Below are 15,538 nucleotides of genomic sequence, written 5' to 3' on the forward strand. Positions count from 1 at the left end.
GGTAGGCAGTGGGGTACCACAGGGTACCACAAAGATGCTTGGCTGCATAGCTAGAGGTATAACAAGTAGGAAGAGGGAGATTATGATCCCGCTATATAGAGCGCTGGTGAGACCACATTTGGAATACTGTGTTCAGTTCTGGAGACCTCACCTACAAAAAGATATTGACAAAATTGAACGGGTCCAAAGATGGGCTACAAGAATGGTGGAAGGTCTTAAGCATAAAACGTATCAGGAAAGACTTCATGAACTCAATCTGTATAGTCTGGAGGACAGAAGGAAAAAGGGGGAACATGATCAAAACATTTAAATATATTAAAGGGTTAAATAAGGTCCAGGAGGGAAGTGTTTTTAATAGGAAAGTGAACACAAGAACAAGGGGACACAATCTGAAGTTAGTTGGGGGAAATATCAAAAGCAACATGAGAAAATATTATTTTACTGAAAGAGTAGTAGATCCTTGGAACAAACTTCCAGCAGACGTGGTTGGTAAATCCACAGTAACTGAATTTAAACATGCCTGGGATAAACATATATCCATCCTAAGATAAAATACAGAAAATAGTATAAGGGCAGACTAGATGGACCATGAGGTCTTTTTCTGCCGTCAGACTTCTATGTTTCTAGGGTTCAGTCCTGGGCTCTGGGCTCTTCAACATTTTCATTAATGACCAAGATGAGGGAACATAGGAACTAATCAAATATAGGAACTAATCAAATTGTCAGACGATATCAAGCTGGCGGGGGTAGCCAACATGCTAGAGCAGTGGTCCCCAAACTACGGCCCGCAGGCCACATGCGGCCCGCTGAGGCCATTTATCTGGCCCGCGGGTCTTTTCCAAGGCCGCACTGGAAAAGCAGTGAGAACGTCCCTCTCAATCTCATCTCACCTGAGGTAAAGTAAGGCTTGCTGAAAGCCGAGCTGGGCCCAACACACACACATACACGCACACACCCGCCTCCTCCTCCTCTTTGAGTTGCTAGCTCCCATTTTCTGAATGGGGATTGAATGGGAGTCCGGGGTCGGAGGCTTGTCAGGTGAGTCCTCCATGGGGAGAGAAGAGGGAGGGTGAAAGAGGGAAAAGAGAGAGAGAGAAGTGAAGAGAAAGAAAGAAAAGGGAAAGAATGGAAAAAGAGCGAGGGAAAGATAAGTGGAGAGGAAGGAAGGAGGGAGGGAAGGGGGAGAAAGGGAGGGAGGGAGGAAGAGAGATAGCGAGAGAGTGAGAAAGAGACAGAGAGAGCAAGAGACAGAAAGAAAGCAAGAGAGGGGAAGAGAGAGCAAGAGAGAGAGAAAGAAAGCAAGAGAGAGAGAAAGAAAGAAAGAAATAAGGTATGTGCAGTGTGCATAGGAATCTATTCATAGTTTTTTTTTATAGTCCGGCCCTCCAACAGTCCGAGGGACAGTGAACTGGCCCCCTGTGTAAAAAGTTTGGGGACCCCTGTGCTAGAGGATAAGGCTCAAACTACAGAAAGACCTACATAGAGTAACACTGTGGGGCCAAACTAACAAAATGATGTTCAACGTCGAGAAAAGTAAAGTCCTTCACCTAGGTAAAAAAAAACCTAGACACGCATACAGACTGGGAGGAATCTCACCTAGCAGGAGTGACTGTGAAAGAGATCTCGGAGTCTTGGTGGATAACCAACTAAATATGACCCAGCAATGTGCAGCAGTGGCTAAAAAAGCCAACACAATCTTTTTTTTTTAATAGCGATTTTATTTAACATACAAACATTTAAACACCATACAAACAACATTAAGCATTTACAATTTATATGTATACAAAATTTATCTTTTACAATTCTATTTACTATACATTTTGCTTAATTTCCACCCAGTTGTATAATTTCTCCCACACTCTGTAATAGCCCTTATTTTGTTGGTTTTGTATCTCGTATGTTAATTTGCTAAATTTGCCACAGTCTAATATTTTTTTAATCACCATTTCTTTGGAGTCTTTTCTTGCTTCCATACTTGTGCAAATGCTAATCTTGCAGCTGTGAGTATATGACTTATTAAGTAATAATTTTCTTTACTATGTTTGCTTCTAATTATTCCTAATAAGTACATTTCTGGTTTCATCTCAAGTTTATAATCCAATATTTCTTCCATCCATGTCTGAATTTGGGTCCAAATTTTTTTTGCTTCCTTACATCGCCACCAAATGTGATAGTATGTTCCTACCTCTTTTTTGCACTTCCAACATTTGTTGCTTACATTCACATTTATTTTGGCTAAGCGCCCTTGGCCAACAGAGTCTTAAGCTGCATCAACAGGGGGATACACTCCAAGGTATTAATAACATTATAATGCCCTGGTCAGACCATACTGCATTCAGTTCTGGTCACCACACTTCAAAAGAGACACTGGAAAGGGTGCAGAAAAGAGCAACTAAAATGATAAGGGGACTAGAAACCAAGACATATGAAGAGAGGTTGCAGGAACTGGGCATGGATAGGCTAGCAAAAAGGAGGGCCAGGGGGGACATGATAGCAGTATACAGGTACTTGAGAGGTTGCCACGAAGAGGAGGGGGTCACACTATTTTCCAGGGCACCAGAGGGCCAGATGAGGAACAAAGGATGGAAGCTGACCAAGGAGAGATTCAACCAGGAAATAAGGAAGAATTTCCTTGACGGTCATAGCGATCAACCAGTGGAACAGCCTGCCAGCAGATGTTGTGAACGCCCCAACTCTGGACATTTTCAAGAGGAAAATGGTTGGGGAGGTGTAGGGTTTCCTGCTGCAGCAGGGGGATTATTATTATTATTATTATTATTATTATTATTATTATTATTTCAATACCACACAGCAAACGAGATCACTATGCTGGATTTCGTATTTCATCACCAGTCGGGCGCTTCCCAAGCACCTAGGACTCCGTGATGTAGCGGCGAATTATGTTTGCCGGTATTATTATTATTATTATTATTATTATTATTATTATTATTGTGCTCCCAGCCCTTTTTTTAGATTTTTATATGTATAATAGTTATCTTAGATTCTAATTATTAGATTTTTCATTATGTATTGTTTTTATCACTGTTGTGAGCCGCCCCGAGTCTACAGAGAGGGGCGGCATACAAATCTAAATAATAATAATAATAATAATAATAATAATAATAATAATAATAATAGAGGGGGCATCTGTGTATCTGGATTGAGGGGAGAGGGAGCGTTCTCCTGGAACTTGTAGGTCATCTAGTCAAACCCCTACCTACACCATTTCTGGTATTTTTCCTTTGTTAATTCTCTCTTTCTCCTCCGTCCTCCATGAAATGGCGTCTCCTTCCCAGCCCTACACAGCATAACGTTTTCCCAGCTGTTTTACTTGGGAAGGGGTCTCTTCCCTCTTGACCTCATAGAAATGTTCTTTGTGACATCCTTGATGAGCTGGGATCTGCCCGACTCCTATTGGCTACTTCAGGGGGGCTTCTGGCATCTTCCCTCCCCCTGTAAGCCTCTTGGTCTGGACACCTGGTTCCCTAGAAGTGGATCCCACTGTAGCACAATGGAAGAGGTGCCCTTAACTTGGGGGGGGGGGGATGGAGTTCCCCTCGGACCTGCTCTTCCTCTGGGTCAGGATCCCACCCCCATACTCCACCTCTAGAAGTGCCAGAAACCCTTAAAGTGAGTCAAGGAGAAGGGAATGGGGGTCCTTGGGGGTCTCTGAGCTTCGGGGCTTCCCAGGAGACGTCTCATGACCCAAACTAGGTAACAGCATCAGGGCAGCAACCACCCACCAACCTCAGGGAGCCCCAAGGACCCTCCGACTCTTTCGGGGCCTTTTTGGGGCAACTCTTTCAGGGCAGCTGCACAACTTCAGCTTCCAGCGCCATCACAGACAGATACACACAAAGACACACAAAAACACAGAAAGGATTTCACGTGATCCTCGGTGAAAGGGGGAGGAGAAGAGGCGGGGCTTCAATGAGTAGGCGGAGCCCAAGAGGATGCCGGAAGTGCCCCCCCCTCTCCCCTCGCAGTGGGTGAATCTCCTCTTTCCTTCGTTCGGCGAGGGTCGGCGCTGGATCTCTTTGGAAAGGCTTCTGGATCCCACTCGGTGCTGGTAAGGCTGCTCTCCTTCCGGGCTCCTTGACCGGCCTTCCTGCCAGGAGATCTTCTACCCGACAGGAGGAAAGAAGCTGTGGACCCCGATCTTCGGCTTGCCGGGTTTTTCCTCCGGGAGATCCGGCTCTGGCTCTGCCTGCAGAGAGCGGATCCCTCCTTTGCCTCCACGGGGTCTGCAGAGCCAGCCAGACCACGAGGGAGCTCTGGGCATGCGTATCCTGCAAGTGCATTTTGGGGGGGGGGTGTAAATTGTGCTTTAAAACAGTGTTTCCCAACCTTGGCAACTTGAAGATATCTGGACTTCAACTCCCAGAATTCCCCAGCCAGCATTTGCTGGCTGGGGAATTCTGGGAGTTGAAGTCCAGATATCTTCAAGTTGCCAAGGTTGGGAAACACTGCTTTAAAATATTAACTGAGATTTGTAATGTGCTATTAACACGCACTGACCTCTTTGGGGGAAAGGAAAGGAGTTTAAATGAGTTGAATTGAGCTCCTGTTTTCTTAACCCACAAAAGAGATGATGATGATGATGATTATTATTATTATTATTACTATTATTATTATTATTAATTAGATTTATATGCCGCCCCTTTCCGAACACTCCTGGTGCCATGCAGATTATTCTTGTATTTTTGAATTCAGGTTTGGCTGACCCTTTGTTGGGTGATGCTGGAATGAAGGCTTTGGGCAATTCCTAATAAGGCTGCTGTTTGTTATGTAGAATAGATTGCTCCAGCTATTAACAAAGGTGAGCTGGGCCTTCCTGGATGGGGGGGGGGGGGCTACTAAGAGTGAGTCTTTTTCTTTGCCTGAAAGCATGTTTCTGAAGATCTTCTATATATAATGTTCTGCCTTTTAAAATGTTTCCTAGGATATTTCATTTTTCTAGGAGAGGGGTAGTTGCTAACTTCCTAGAGGGGGGAAAGGAAAGGAGTTTTAAATTAGTTGAATTGAGCTCTTGTTTTCTTAAGCCACAAAAGAGATCCTCTTTCTTTGAGCTCCGCCTGAAAGGCCAAAAGTAAAATCCTTTGTTTTTTATGCTAATCTTTTCTTTGCTTCTGCTTTAAAAAGATGGGTAGAATTTCTAAGTTTTGTATTTTCCTCGATTTGCCCAGAAGAGGCTGTGATGTGGGGGCTCCTCCTTGGTGGATATTTTTCCAAAGCACAAAGGAAGTTTTGAGGGGGGGGGGTCTTGGGAGGAGCTGCTGGAAGAAGCTGATGGCCAGAAGGCTCACTTGAATAATTGTAAATAAATGTATGAAAAGCCTAACTGGAATCTTTGTGGCCTTGCAGCCTCGGGAAAGAGCCGCCCTTTTCACCCACGCTCTGCCCCATCTGGTCTCTCTCACCTTCCACTGAGTTTTTCCTTCACACAATTATGCTTTGCTCCCTGTTGGACTTCATTCTGCAGTTTCCTTCCATTTTGTCTTATTAAGATATTTTTGAATTACAATTCAATCTTCATTATTTGGTATCCTCATCCAATAATTCCTATTTTCTCTTCCTTCTTCCAGGTCATTTACAGATCATGTTCAATATCACTCTCTGCATCTGAGCCTTTTCCATTTCTCTTTGCAGGAGACCAGTGAGGATCTGGCAGTGAACTTAACAGAGGAGAAAGAGACGTTCCTGGATTGGGATCCACTCGATTAAGGAGAAGCAAAATCGGTCAGCAGTGAGGGTCATACCTGACCTTGAGCCGGAGACGACTTCATAGTAACTTTAAAGGTGAGTAAACAAATCTTGGTTAAATCTTGGGTTGCAGAACAAGCATCTGTTTTTTAAAAATCTTTATTTGGCAAATGAGCAATGCAGAAAAATTGGGCTTTGCTCCCAAGGTGCTGGGTGAGGGCATAATGTAGTTCCATTGAGGACCGTACATTGAATGCGGTTGGGCAGCCAGTTACGAATCCATCAGTTGGTGATGCTATCCCAAATTTTGTTTATCTTGCCAAGAACTAGGTTGTGGTCCACTTTGTCACATGCTTTACTGAAGTCCATATATGCTGTGTCCACAGAATTTTAGTCGCTTTGTCAAGGAATGCAGTAATTTTTTCTGTCACCCCCCCTCTCCTTTTTATTTTATAAAACATATACAAAATATCAAAAGGAATCTGAGATTGAGAGCTGATGGTGGGATGGAACTCATAGGTGCAAAAATGAGAAGAAGCAAGAAAAAGGGATAAGAATCAGAAATGGGTTGAATAATTTTTTTTTATTTTTTAGCTCCATATCCATATATATATATTAATGCATATTATTATTATTATTATTATTACTATGATTATTATTATTTATTAGATGTGTATGACGCCCCTCTCCGAAGACTCAGAGCGACTCACAACAGCAATAAAAAACAGTATAATAATGAAACAAATCTAATAATAAAATTACATTAAAAACCCCAACAATTAAAAACCATACAACACATACATACCAAACATAAAATATAAGAAAGCCTGTGGGGAGATGTCTTAGTTCCCCCATGCCTGGCGATATAGATGGGTCCTGAGTAACTTGCAAAAGACAAGGAGGGTGGGGGCCGTTCTAATCTCCGGGGGGGGGGGTTGATTCCAGAGGGCCGGGGCCGTTTGGTCGACGGGACCCGGAGAAGGCCAACTCTGTGGGATCTTATCGGCCGCTGGGATTCGTGTGGTAGAAGGCGGTTCCGGAGGTATTCTGGTCCAATGCCATGAAGGGCTTTAAAGGTCATTACCAACACATATATCTTGAAAACATATCCATAGCATCCATAGTTACATAATTCAAGCTGATCTCTTTTATTTTCATATCAGCACCTTTGTCATAGGTTATCAGTCTGTGTTCATGTTTCCTTTTCTCACTTTCCTCCCACTCTCTCCATTTCTCCTATCCTTCCTTCCTTCCTCCCTCTCCAACCCACCTCTACCTTTCTCCAACTACTTCCTCTCTCTCACCCTAAACCTTCTCTTGAGTGATTTCGATTCTAATACATTTTATATTAAAACAGCTGATAATATATTACTAAACAATAATAAATCAGAAATGGGTTGTTCACATTATTCTTTTTCCTTCTATTTTGTCTTACAACTACAAAAATAGAACTCAAACAGACATCTTTGGCATTCTACCCATCTTTTTAAAGTGGAAGCAAAGAAAATAGCATAAAATGGATTTTATTTTTCACCTTTCAGGCAGAGCTTAAAGAAAGAGTATCTCTTTTGTGGGTTAAGGAAAAACTAGCTCAGTTCAACTCGTGTAAACCTGTTTCCTTCCCTGCCTGTTGCAAAGAGGTCAGAGTGTGTTAATAACACATTATAAATCCCACTAAATATTTTAAAGCACAGTTTAAGTTTAAGTTTTATTAGATTTGTATGCCGCCCCTCTCCGAAGACTCCGAAGTTTATACTTTTTTTCCAAAAGCACTTGTGGGATATGCCCGCTCAGAGACCTCGTGTTCAGTTTAATGTTTCCAAATGTAAAATAATGCACTTGGGGAAAAGGAATCCTCAATCTGAGTATTGTATTGGGAGTTCTGTGTTAGCAAAAACTTCAGAAGAGAAGGATTTAGGGGTAGTGATTTCTGACAGTCTCAAAATGGGTGAACAGTGCAGTCAGGCGGTAGGGAAAGCAAGTAGGATGCTTGGCTGCATAGCTAGAGGTATAACAAGCAGGAAGAGGGAGATTGTGATCCCCTTATATAAAGTGCTGGTGAGACCACATTTGGAATACTGTGTGCAGTTCTGGAGACCTCACCTACAAAAAGATATTGACAAAATTGAACGGGTCCAAAGACGGGCTACAAGAATGGTGGAAGGTCTGAAGTATAAAACGTATCAGGAAAGACTTAATGAACTCAATCTGTATAGTCTGGAAGACAGAAGGAAAAGGGGGGACATGATCGAAACATTTAAATATGTTAAAGGGTTAAATAAGGTTCAGGAGGGAAGTGTTTTAGTAGGAAAGTGAACACAAGAACAAGGGGACACAATCTGAATTTAGTTGGGGGAAAGATCAAAAGCAACATGAGAAAATATTATTTCACTGAAAGAGTAGTAGATCCTTAAAACAAACTTCCAGCAGACGTGGTTGGTAAATCCACAGTAACTGAATTTAAACATGCCTGGGATAAACATATATCCATTGTAAGATAAAATACAGGAAATAGTATAAGGGCAGACTAGATGGACCATGAGGACTTGTTCGTCAGTGTTCTATGTTTGTATTGTGTGATTTTCTGTGTTTCTTGTAATGTTCTCATCATCTTTTGTGTGCCACCAACAGGAAAACAGCTGTGACCAAAGATTTACCTTCACAACAACTAACAAGTAGACAGCAGACGTTCAACCCAAGCCACTGGAAAGCATGGAGGGTGGGAAACTCTTGGATCCTCCATCAGAGACAAGCAGCCCTCCAAGAATGTCTAAAAAACCTCATGAATGCTCAGAGTGTGGGAAATCCTTTGCTCGCAGGTCCCTCCTTTTGACCCACAGGAAGGTCCATGTGGAAAGTGGATCCAGTCAACGTTTGGAGGGTGAGAAATCTCTCTCTGGGAAAAACTCCAAAGATCTCAGGAAGCCCACAATACTAAAAGCCTTTAAGTGTGAGGAATGTGACTCATGCTTTAGTCGAAAGTCAGACCTTGTTAGACATCAGAAAATCCACACTGGAGAGAAACCTTATCAATGTCTGGAATGTGGGAAATATTTTCTTCAAATAGGAAGTCTTAAAATCCATGAGAGAATTCACACAGGGGAGAAACCTTACAAGTGTTGGGAATGCGGGAAGAGCTTTTCTGATAAGTCAAATCTTAGGGTCCATGAGAAGGTTCATGACGGAATAAAATCTTACAAGTGCTTTCAATGTGGAAAATGTTTCACCCAGCGTTCGGATCTTTGGAGACATCAGAAAACACATAAAGGGGAGAAAAATGAAAATTGCCTTGAATGCGGGAAATGTTTTACCTTGAAATCAACCCTGGTGCGACACCAAAAATGTCACACTGGAGAGAAACCTTATAAATGCCCAGAATGTGAGAAACTATTCATGCAGTCTGCTGAACTTAAGGGACACCTGATGAGGCACAAGGGGGAGAAACCCTATCAATGTGGGGAGTGTGTGAAAAGTTTTGTTACACGAAAAGAGCTTCAGAATCATGAGAGAATCCACACAGGGGAGAAACCTTACAAGTGTTGGGAATGTGGGAAGACCTTTTCCCAGAGCGCAGGTCTTTGGTCCCACGAGCAGATTCATGCAGGAATAAAAGCTTACAAATGCTATGAGTGTGGAAAAGGTTTCGCCCAGCGTGCCGGTCTTCGGAATCATGAGAAAACACACACGGGGGAGAAAAACGAAAAGTGCCCCGAATGTGGGAAATGTTTTACCCAGAAATCAAACCTGCTGCGACACCAGAGAATTCACACTGGAGAGAGACCCTATGAATGCCCAGAATGTGAGAGAAGATTTATGCTTTCTGCTAACCTCAAGAGACACCTGATGAGGCACAAGGGAGAGAGACCCTATGAATGTAGGGTGTGCGTGAAAAGTTTCGTTACACGAAAAGAGCTTCAGGATCACGAGAGAATCCACACGGGTGAGAAGCCATTCAAATGTGAGGAGTGTGGGAAATGCTTTCCCCAAAAACAAAACCTTGTAATCCATCAGAGGCTCCACACGGGAGAGAAACCCTACAGCTGCATAGAATGTGGAAAATCTTTTGCATCTAACCAAGGACTTTGGACACATCATAAAACCCACACTGGGGAGAAACCCCATCAGTGTAGCGAGTGTGGACAGCTTTATAGTAGCAAATCAAATCTTAGGCAGCATATAAAAATTCACACAGGGGAAAAAAATTTCAAATGTTTTGACTGTGGGAAAGCATTTGCTTCTTCATCTACCCTCAGACGTCACAGCCAGATCCATACTGGAGAGAAGCCCCATGCTCAGAGTGCGATAAATGTTACTCACAGAAACGTCATCTTTTGAAGCATCAGCGAATCCACACTGGAGAAAAAACGTATAAATGCCTGGAGTGTGGGAAATATTTTGCCCAACCTTCAACACTTCACAGGCACACCCGAAGTCAAAGGACTTTGGCCTTACAAGTGCACAGAGTATGAGAAACCTTTTCATAGTAATCAAAGCTGATAAAGCACCAAAAAGTCCATTGCAGGGATAAATCTCTTCAGCGGTGAACAACCTTGGGAGCCCTTTTTTTCAAAGCATCTTAATGTTTACCAGGAAATTCACACAGTGACAGAAGGGAAATCCTACAATTATTTGGTGTGAGTAAATCTTTTTCCCACTCAAATAACATCAAAGAGGACACAATGAAGATGCCACAGCCATCTGTCACAGTCAATATATGAATGCAATAAATGTTTTTCTGAAAATTATTATTTTTAGATCTTGCAACATTTTCAGTCTTATTCTTCCTTTTTTCTCTTGCCAGATGTATTTCAGAATTATTGTCTTTACCTCATCAAAGTATTTTACTCCTATTTTTATGGGGCCCGTGTGGAATAGAAAAAAGTAGCTCAGTAAAATATTCATTTTTATAACTGCAATCCTTCCCATCATTGATATTTGCAAATTTTTCTAATTTTCCAAGTCAGTTTTGAATTGCTGTAGTAGTCTTATATAATTATCTTCTTCGATTGTTAAACATCTTGCAGTTAAATATATTCCCAGGTATTTGACTTTAAATATTTGTAGACCTAACTTCTTTGTCATTTCACCTTTTTGTAAGTTTTTAAGCTTTTAGTTTTGTCTTTGTTAATTTTCAGTATTCCTGTAGTCTTCTATTTTTTAACTTGGGGACCTTTTCCAATGAATCTTCTAAAGCAAATACTGAATCATCTGCAAATTAAAAGAAAATATTTCATTTTGATGACCCAGCAGGCCTATCTACTCCCCCCTCCTCCTTCCCCCTCTCAGGGTTTGGGAGCTAAGAGGCAGCCAAAAATGACTTCAGCCAGGCTCACTTCAGACTGGAGACAATGCAGGTCTATTTTTTAAAACAAATTTGTGGTGGGATTCATTAGGTTCAATAAAGGAGACCCACTTTAACACATCACTTGCCTTCAGCCCTGGTTAATTCTCCCCTTTTCCTCCATGAAATGACATCTCTTTCCTAGCACTACCCAGCACAATATTTTCCTAGATGCTTTGCTTGGAAAGTGGTCTCCTCCCTCTTGATCCCATAGAAATGTCTTTTGTGACATAGGGGCTGATGTGCTCAAAAGCTGGGATCTGCCGGACTCCTATTGGTTACTTCAGGGGGGGGGGGCTTCTGGCATCTTCCCTCCCTCTGTGAGCCCCTTGATCTGGACATTTGGTTCCCCAGAGGCGCCTGGTACCCGGATGCTCCTCCAGTCTGACGGAGGCTCTTTCTCTTGGTGGATTGAAGGATCTTTGAGAAGGTGGGATACACAGAAGGCCAACTGCTGAAAATTGGAAAAAGGGGCTGTTCTGCCATTTCTTGCTGTTAATTCTCTTACACACACACACACTCACGCAAACACACCCCCACGTCCATTTGCCAGCATTCAGCTCCTCCTTCCAACAAAGGGGGTTTCATTATTTGTGGCCCCTCCTGTGTGAGGGTCTATCTTTCCTTCCCTTCTCAGCTCAAGTGGGAGAGGCTGTGTTTGGGTCAGTGCCCCCTTTCAGCCAAGAGCCCATCAGGCACAGCTGCAGGGCCGAGAGCCATGGAGGTTCACTACAGGAAGTCATCCAGCTGCACCATTTTGGAGATGGACCCCACCCACAAAAGGTATTACATGACCCGGATCCATAATGTGCAGAGACTCAAAGCGGAAAGTCGAGGACCAGTTATTTATATTTGTTTTATAATCAAATATAGAAACCACGCACCTCACAGATTTCCTTATTTGTTCCGTTGGGAAACATCTATGACGTAAATTGAAGACTACTTGCAATAAAACGCTAATAAAACTTTGACCCATTTGCTAAAGGGGGACATTGTATAAAAGCAATAAATTTGACACTGTGAGCACCTGTCTTATAAAACACAACTCTGAAAAGGGACTCACAACTCTAAAGCTACAATCAGGAAAACCAAAATAATCAAGTACCCGAGACACACCCACAAACACAACCAAACTCTAATTCTCTAGTCCCAGCCTTGCTCTATCCCAGATGTTGGGGAGGGAAACAGCCCCCTAAAGCTTTCCAGAAGGGGGGGCTGCAACAATTCCCCCCCCCCCCCCAGGAAAGGATCTTTCCCAGGACGGGCTGCTACAGAAAAGTGATACTTCCTGGGTCCTGCAAATCGTGTGGCAAATTGTAAAGAATAAGATCTGGATTAATTATTCATTTCAAAATGGTTTGTCTTCCCCTTCTTCAGCTGTTTGTTAAAAGTGACCAAGGGCCCTGACAGTCAAGTTTGGGTCTTCATTGTGGATATGAATTCTTATATTTATCTTCTTTCAACAGAGGAAGATTTTCATAAACACACTCCTCAAACATGCATGTATGTCCACATGGACGCACGTGTGTTTACATAAGCGTGTTTCTCAACCTTCACAATCTTAAGCTCTGTGAATTTCCACTTCCCCAGCCATCATGAATTCTGGGACCTGAAGTCCCCCATCTTAAAAGATGACCATTCCCAATCAGCATCCAGTATTGCCTAGTGGTTAAGGCTCTGCATGAGAATGCCTGAGGCTCTGTGTTCCAGTCCTGCCTTGGTCATGAAAGGCAGATGAGAGACCTTGCACAAATCACAATACTGACAGTTTTTAGAGAATCTACAAGATAAAATAAATTAAAATAAATTAGAGTGACAGTTAAAAATTAAACGAGCTCAGCAGTAACATAAAACGGTTAGGGAATACTTTACCTAATAGAAATTGGATATATGAGTGTCGTATGGGGTAAAAGTGTGCAAAGTTTAAAAAAGACAAGTATAAGTGTAATAACAAGAACAGAAGAAAAGAACACTAAACCCAGCCATAATATCTTGCATAGAAGTGGGAGAAGAAATCAGACTGATTTCTATTAATATCAATGGAATTAATGTACCAAAATAAGAGAACAAAACTTTTTACAAAACTAAGAACACTGGAAACAGAAGTAATATTATTATAAGAAGTCTATATCAAAAAATAAGCAAAGCAAGCAATTGGAAAGATAATAGATTGATTGATAGAAACCAGATTTTTTTTAAAAAAAAGTTAGGAATTATATTTGGAAATTATGTAAAAGCAATATATTCACAGAATTGCAAAATAAGGAAGAATCAGAATATTATCTATCTCGGAAGGGGATTTATGTAAGATCAAAAAATAAAGACTCAATATTATGGAATGAGCAAATAATAATAATAATAATAATAATAATAATAATAATAATAATAATTTATTAGATGTGTCTGCCACCCCTCTCTGAGGACTTGTTATATGTATATATAAAATCGTAACAAAATGGAAAATATGTGTAAATAAATGTACAGTGTTCCCTCGATTTCCGTGGGTTCAAACTTCGTGAAAAGTGTTTACCACGGTTTTTCAAAAATATTAATTAAAAAATACTTTGCGGGGTTTTTTCCTATACCACGTTTTTTTCCTGCTCGATGATGTCATATGTCATCACCAAACTTTCGTCTGCCTTTAATAAATATATTTTTTAATAAACTTTAATAAATAAACATGGTGAGTAATAATCTAAATGGTTGCTAAGGGAATGGGAAATTGCAATTTAGAGGTTTAAAGTGTTAAGGGAAGGCTTGTGATACTGTTCATAGCCAAAAATAGTGTATTTACTTCCGCATCTCTACTTCGCGGAAATTCGACTTTCGCGGGCAGTCTCGGAACGCATCTCCCGCGAAGGTCGAGGGAACACTGTATATAGAAATAGAAGAGAGAGTATATACAGTATTAAAGAAACCCAGAAAAGAGATATGAAAAAGGATAAAAGGTAGACCAGAAAGTTGATACGTGTAGAAGAAATAGGGATGGAAATGACTTATACTGCTCAAAAAAATAAAGGGAACACTTAAACAAAACAATATAACTTCAAGTGAATCAAACTTTTGTGAAATCAAACTGTCCACTTAGGAAGCAACACTGATTGACAACCAATTTCACATGTTGTCAGCACACTCAACTTTGTACAGAACCAAGTACAGTAGTACCTCTACTTAAGAACACCTCTACTTAAGAACTTTTCTAGAGAAGAACCGGGTGTTCAATATTGTTTTGCCTGTTCTTAAGAACCATTTTCTACTTAAGAACCTGAGCCTGGAAAAATTTCCCAGGAAATTGGTGAGCCACACAAATGCCCAGCCGGTTTCCTGCCCTACTCCCTTTAATCCCGGCCATCTCTGGTTTTTCTGGGCTGCCAGAGCAGCATTTGCGCTTAAGGAGACTTTGGTAGTCCAGAGCAAACGAAGCATTTTCCTTTCTCTGGATGCTTGGAGAGGGAATAAACCTCTGCCAGTGCACAGAGAAAAGAAACGTTCCCTTCGCTCTAGGAAGCCGAGGAGTCACCACAGCGAAGGAATGGCGCCAGCTACAAAGTGAGCGAGTGAGAGGAGAGGGGAGCCCTTCAGCATGGGAAGGAACAGAAAGCAGGTAGCAGCAGCAGCTACCTGTATGGGAGGCAATGTATGGGACCCAGCCTCCTGCTGGGTCTCTCTCCTTTTTTTAAGCCTTAAAAGTTTTGGATTTTTTTGATTCCCCTCACCTCACCTTCTTCCTTCGGCAGCGACTGTCCTCTTCCTCTTCTTCCTCCTCCTCCTCCCATCCAAATTCCGAGCTTTTATTTCTTTCCTAATAGTTTTGCACGCATTATTTGCTCTTACATTGATTCCTATGGGAAAAATTGCTTCTACTTTAGAACGTTTCTACTGAAGAACCTGGTCACGGAAGGAATTAAGTTCTTAAGTAGAGGTACTACTGTACTGCATTCAGTGAGAACATTTCATTCATTCAGATCTAGGATGTGTTCTCTGAGTGTTCCCTTTAATTTTTTCAGCAGTGTATATATATACAGTACTGTATATCAAAAATATTTAAAATATAAATAGATAAAAATTACCTGGACCGATCTTGTGCTGTAACCAAAATAGGAACTATGATTCCTTAACAATGTATGTTTGTATGCTGTTATGGTTTTGTGTATATAATAAAGAAAGAAAGTAAGAAAGCCTGAGGCGCTGGGTTTCAGTCCTGCCTTGGCCATGAAAGGCAGGTGGGAGACCTTGGGCCAGTCACTTTCTCAGCATAAGACGGCTGTTGTGGGACAGATAAATCAAGGAAGATGTGGGGGATACGTTCACTGCCTTGAGTTCTTGCAAAAATAATGAAAGTGGATAAATAAAAATAAACACAAATCATTTTTCCATTCTGCAACGGCTTGGCTGTCTGGTTTCTTTCTTCGGTTGTGCTGTCTCCATGGGAACAAGAACGTGATCTGGGCTCCTCCCCCAAACATTCTCCTTTCCTGTCTTGGGGTCTCCGGG

General features: G+C 41.7%; 2 protein-coding genes and 1 long non-coding RNA gene across 5 annotated transcripts in view; 2 read left to right on the forward strand and 1 right to left on the reverse strand.

The window, feature by feature from the left end:
- LOC139159832 (zinc finger protein 665-like) overlaps positions 1-15,538 on the forward strand; it is a 161,432-nt gene that overhangs the window by 17,770 nt on the left and 128,124 nt on the right. The window lies entirely within an intron of this gene.
- On the forward strand, positions 3,983-10,949 carry LOC139159824 (zinc finger protein 420-like). 2 transcript variants are annotated; one of them, XM_070737233.1, is made up of 4 exons: positions 3,983-4,069; positions 4,714-4,819; positions 5,650-5,799; positions 8,335-10,949. In XM_070737233.1, exon 4 carries the CDS (start codon positions 8,416-8,418, stop codon positions 10,036-10,038), a length of 1,623 nt encoding a protein of 540 aa, XP_070593334.1. In that variant the 5' UTR covers positions 3,983-4,069; positions 4,714-4,819; positions 5,650-5,799; positions 8,335-8,415; the 3' UTR covers positions 10,039-10,949. The 2 variants fall into 2 exon arrangements, with proteins under 2 accessions (XP_070593334.1, XP_070593335.1); XM_070737234.1 differs by lacking the exon at positions 4,714-4,819 and having other exon boundaries at positions 3,997-4,069.
- Positions 9,831-15,466, reverse strand: LOC139159863 (uncharacterized). The gene is made up of 2 exons (XR_011557857.1): positions 15,115-15,466; positions 9,831-10,911 (listed from the first exon to the last, which is right to left on the reverse strand). It is a non-coding gene; the product is annotated as an uncharacterized lncRNA (long non-coding RNA).

Source organism: Erythrolamprus reginae, chromosome 2 (assembly GCF_031021105.1).
Source record: "Erythrolamprus reginae isolate rEryReg1 chromosome 2, rEryReg1.hap1, whole genome shotgun sequence".
Classification (NCBI taxonomy): Eukaryota; Metazoa; Chordata; class Lepidosauria; order Squamata; family Dipsadidae; genus Erythrolamprus; species Erythrolamprus reginae.

What these genes read in the sequence shown, in the direction of transcription:
- LOC139159824 (XM_070737233.1), top strand. Translation starts at nt 8,416, where the DNA reads ATGGAGGGTGGGAAACTCTTGGATCCTCCATCAGAGACAAGCAGCCCT.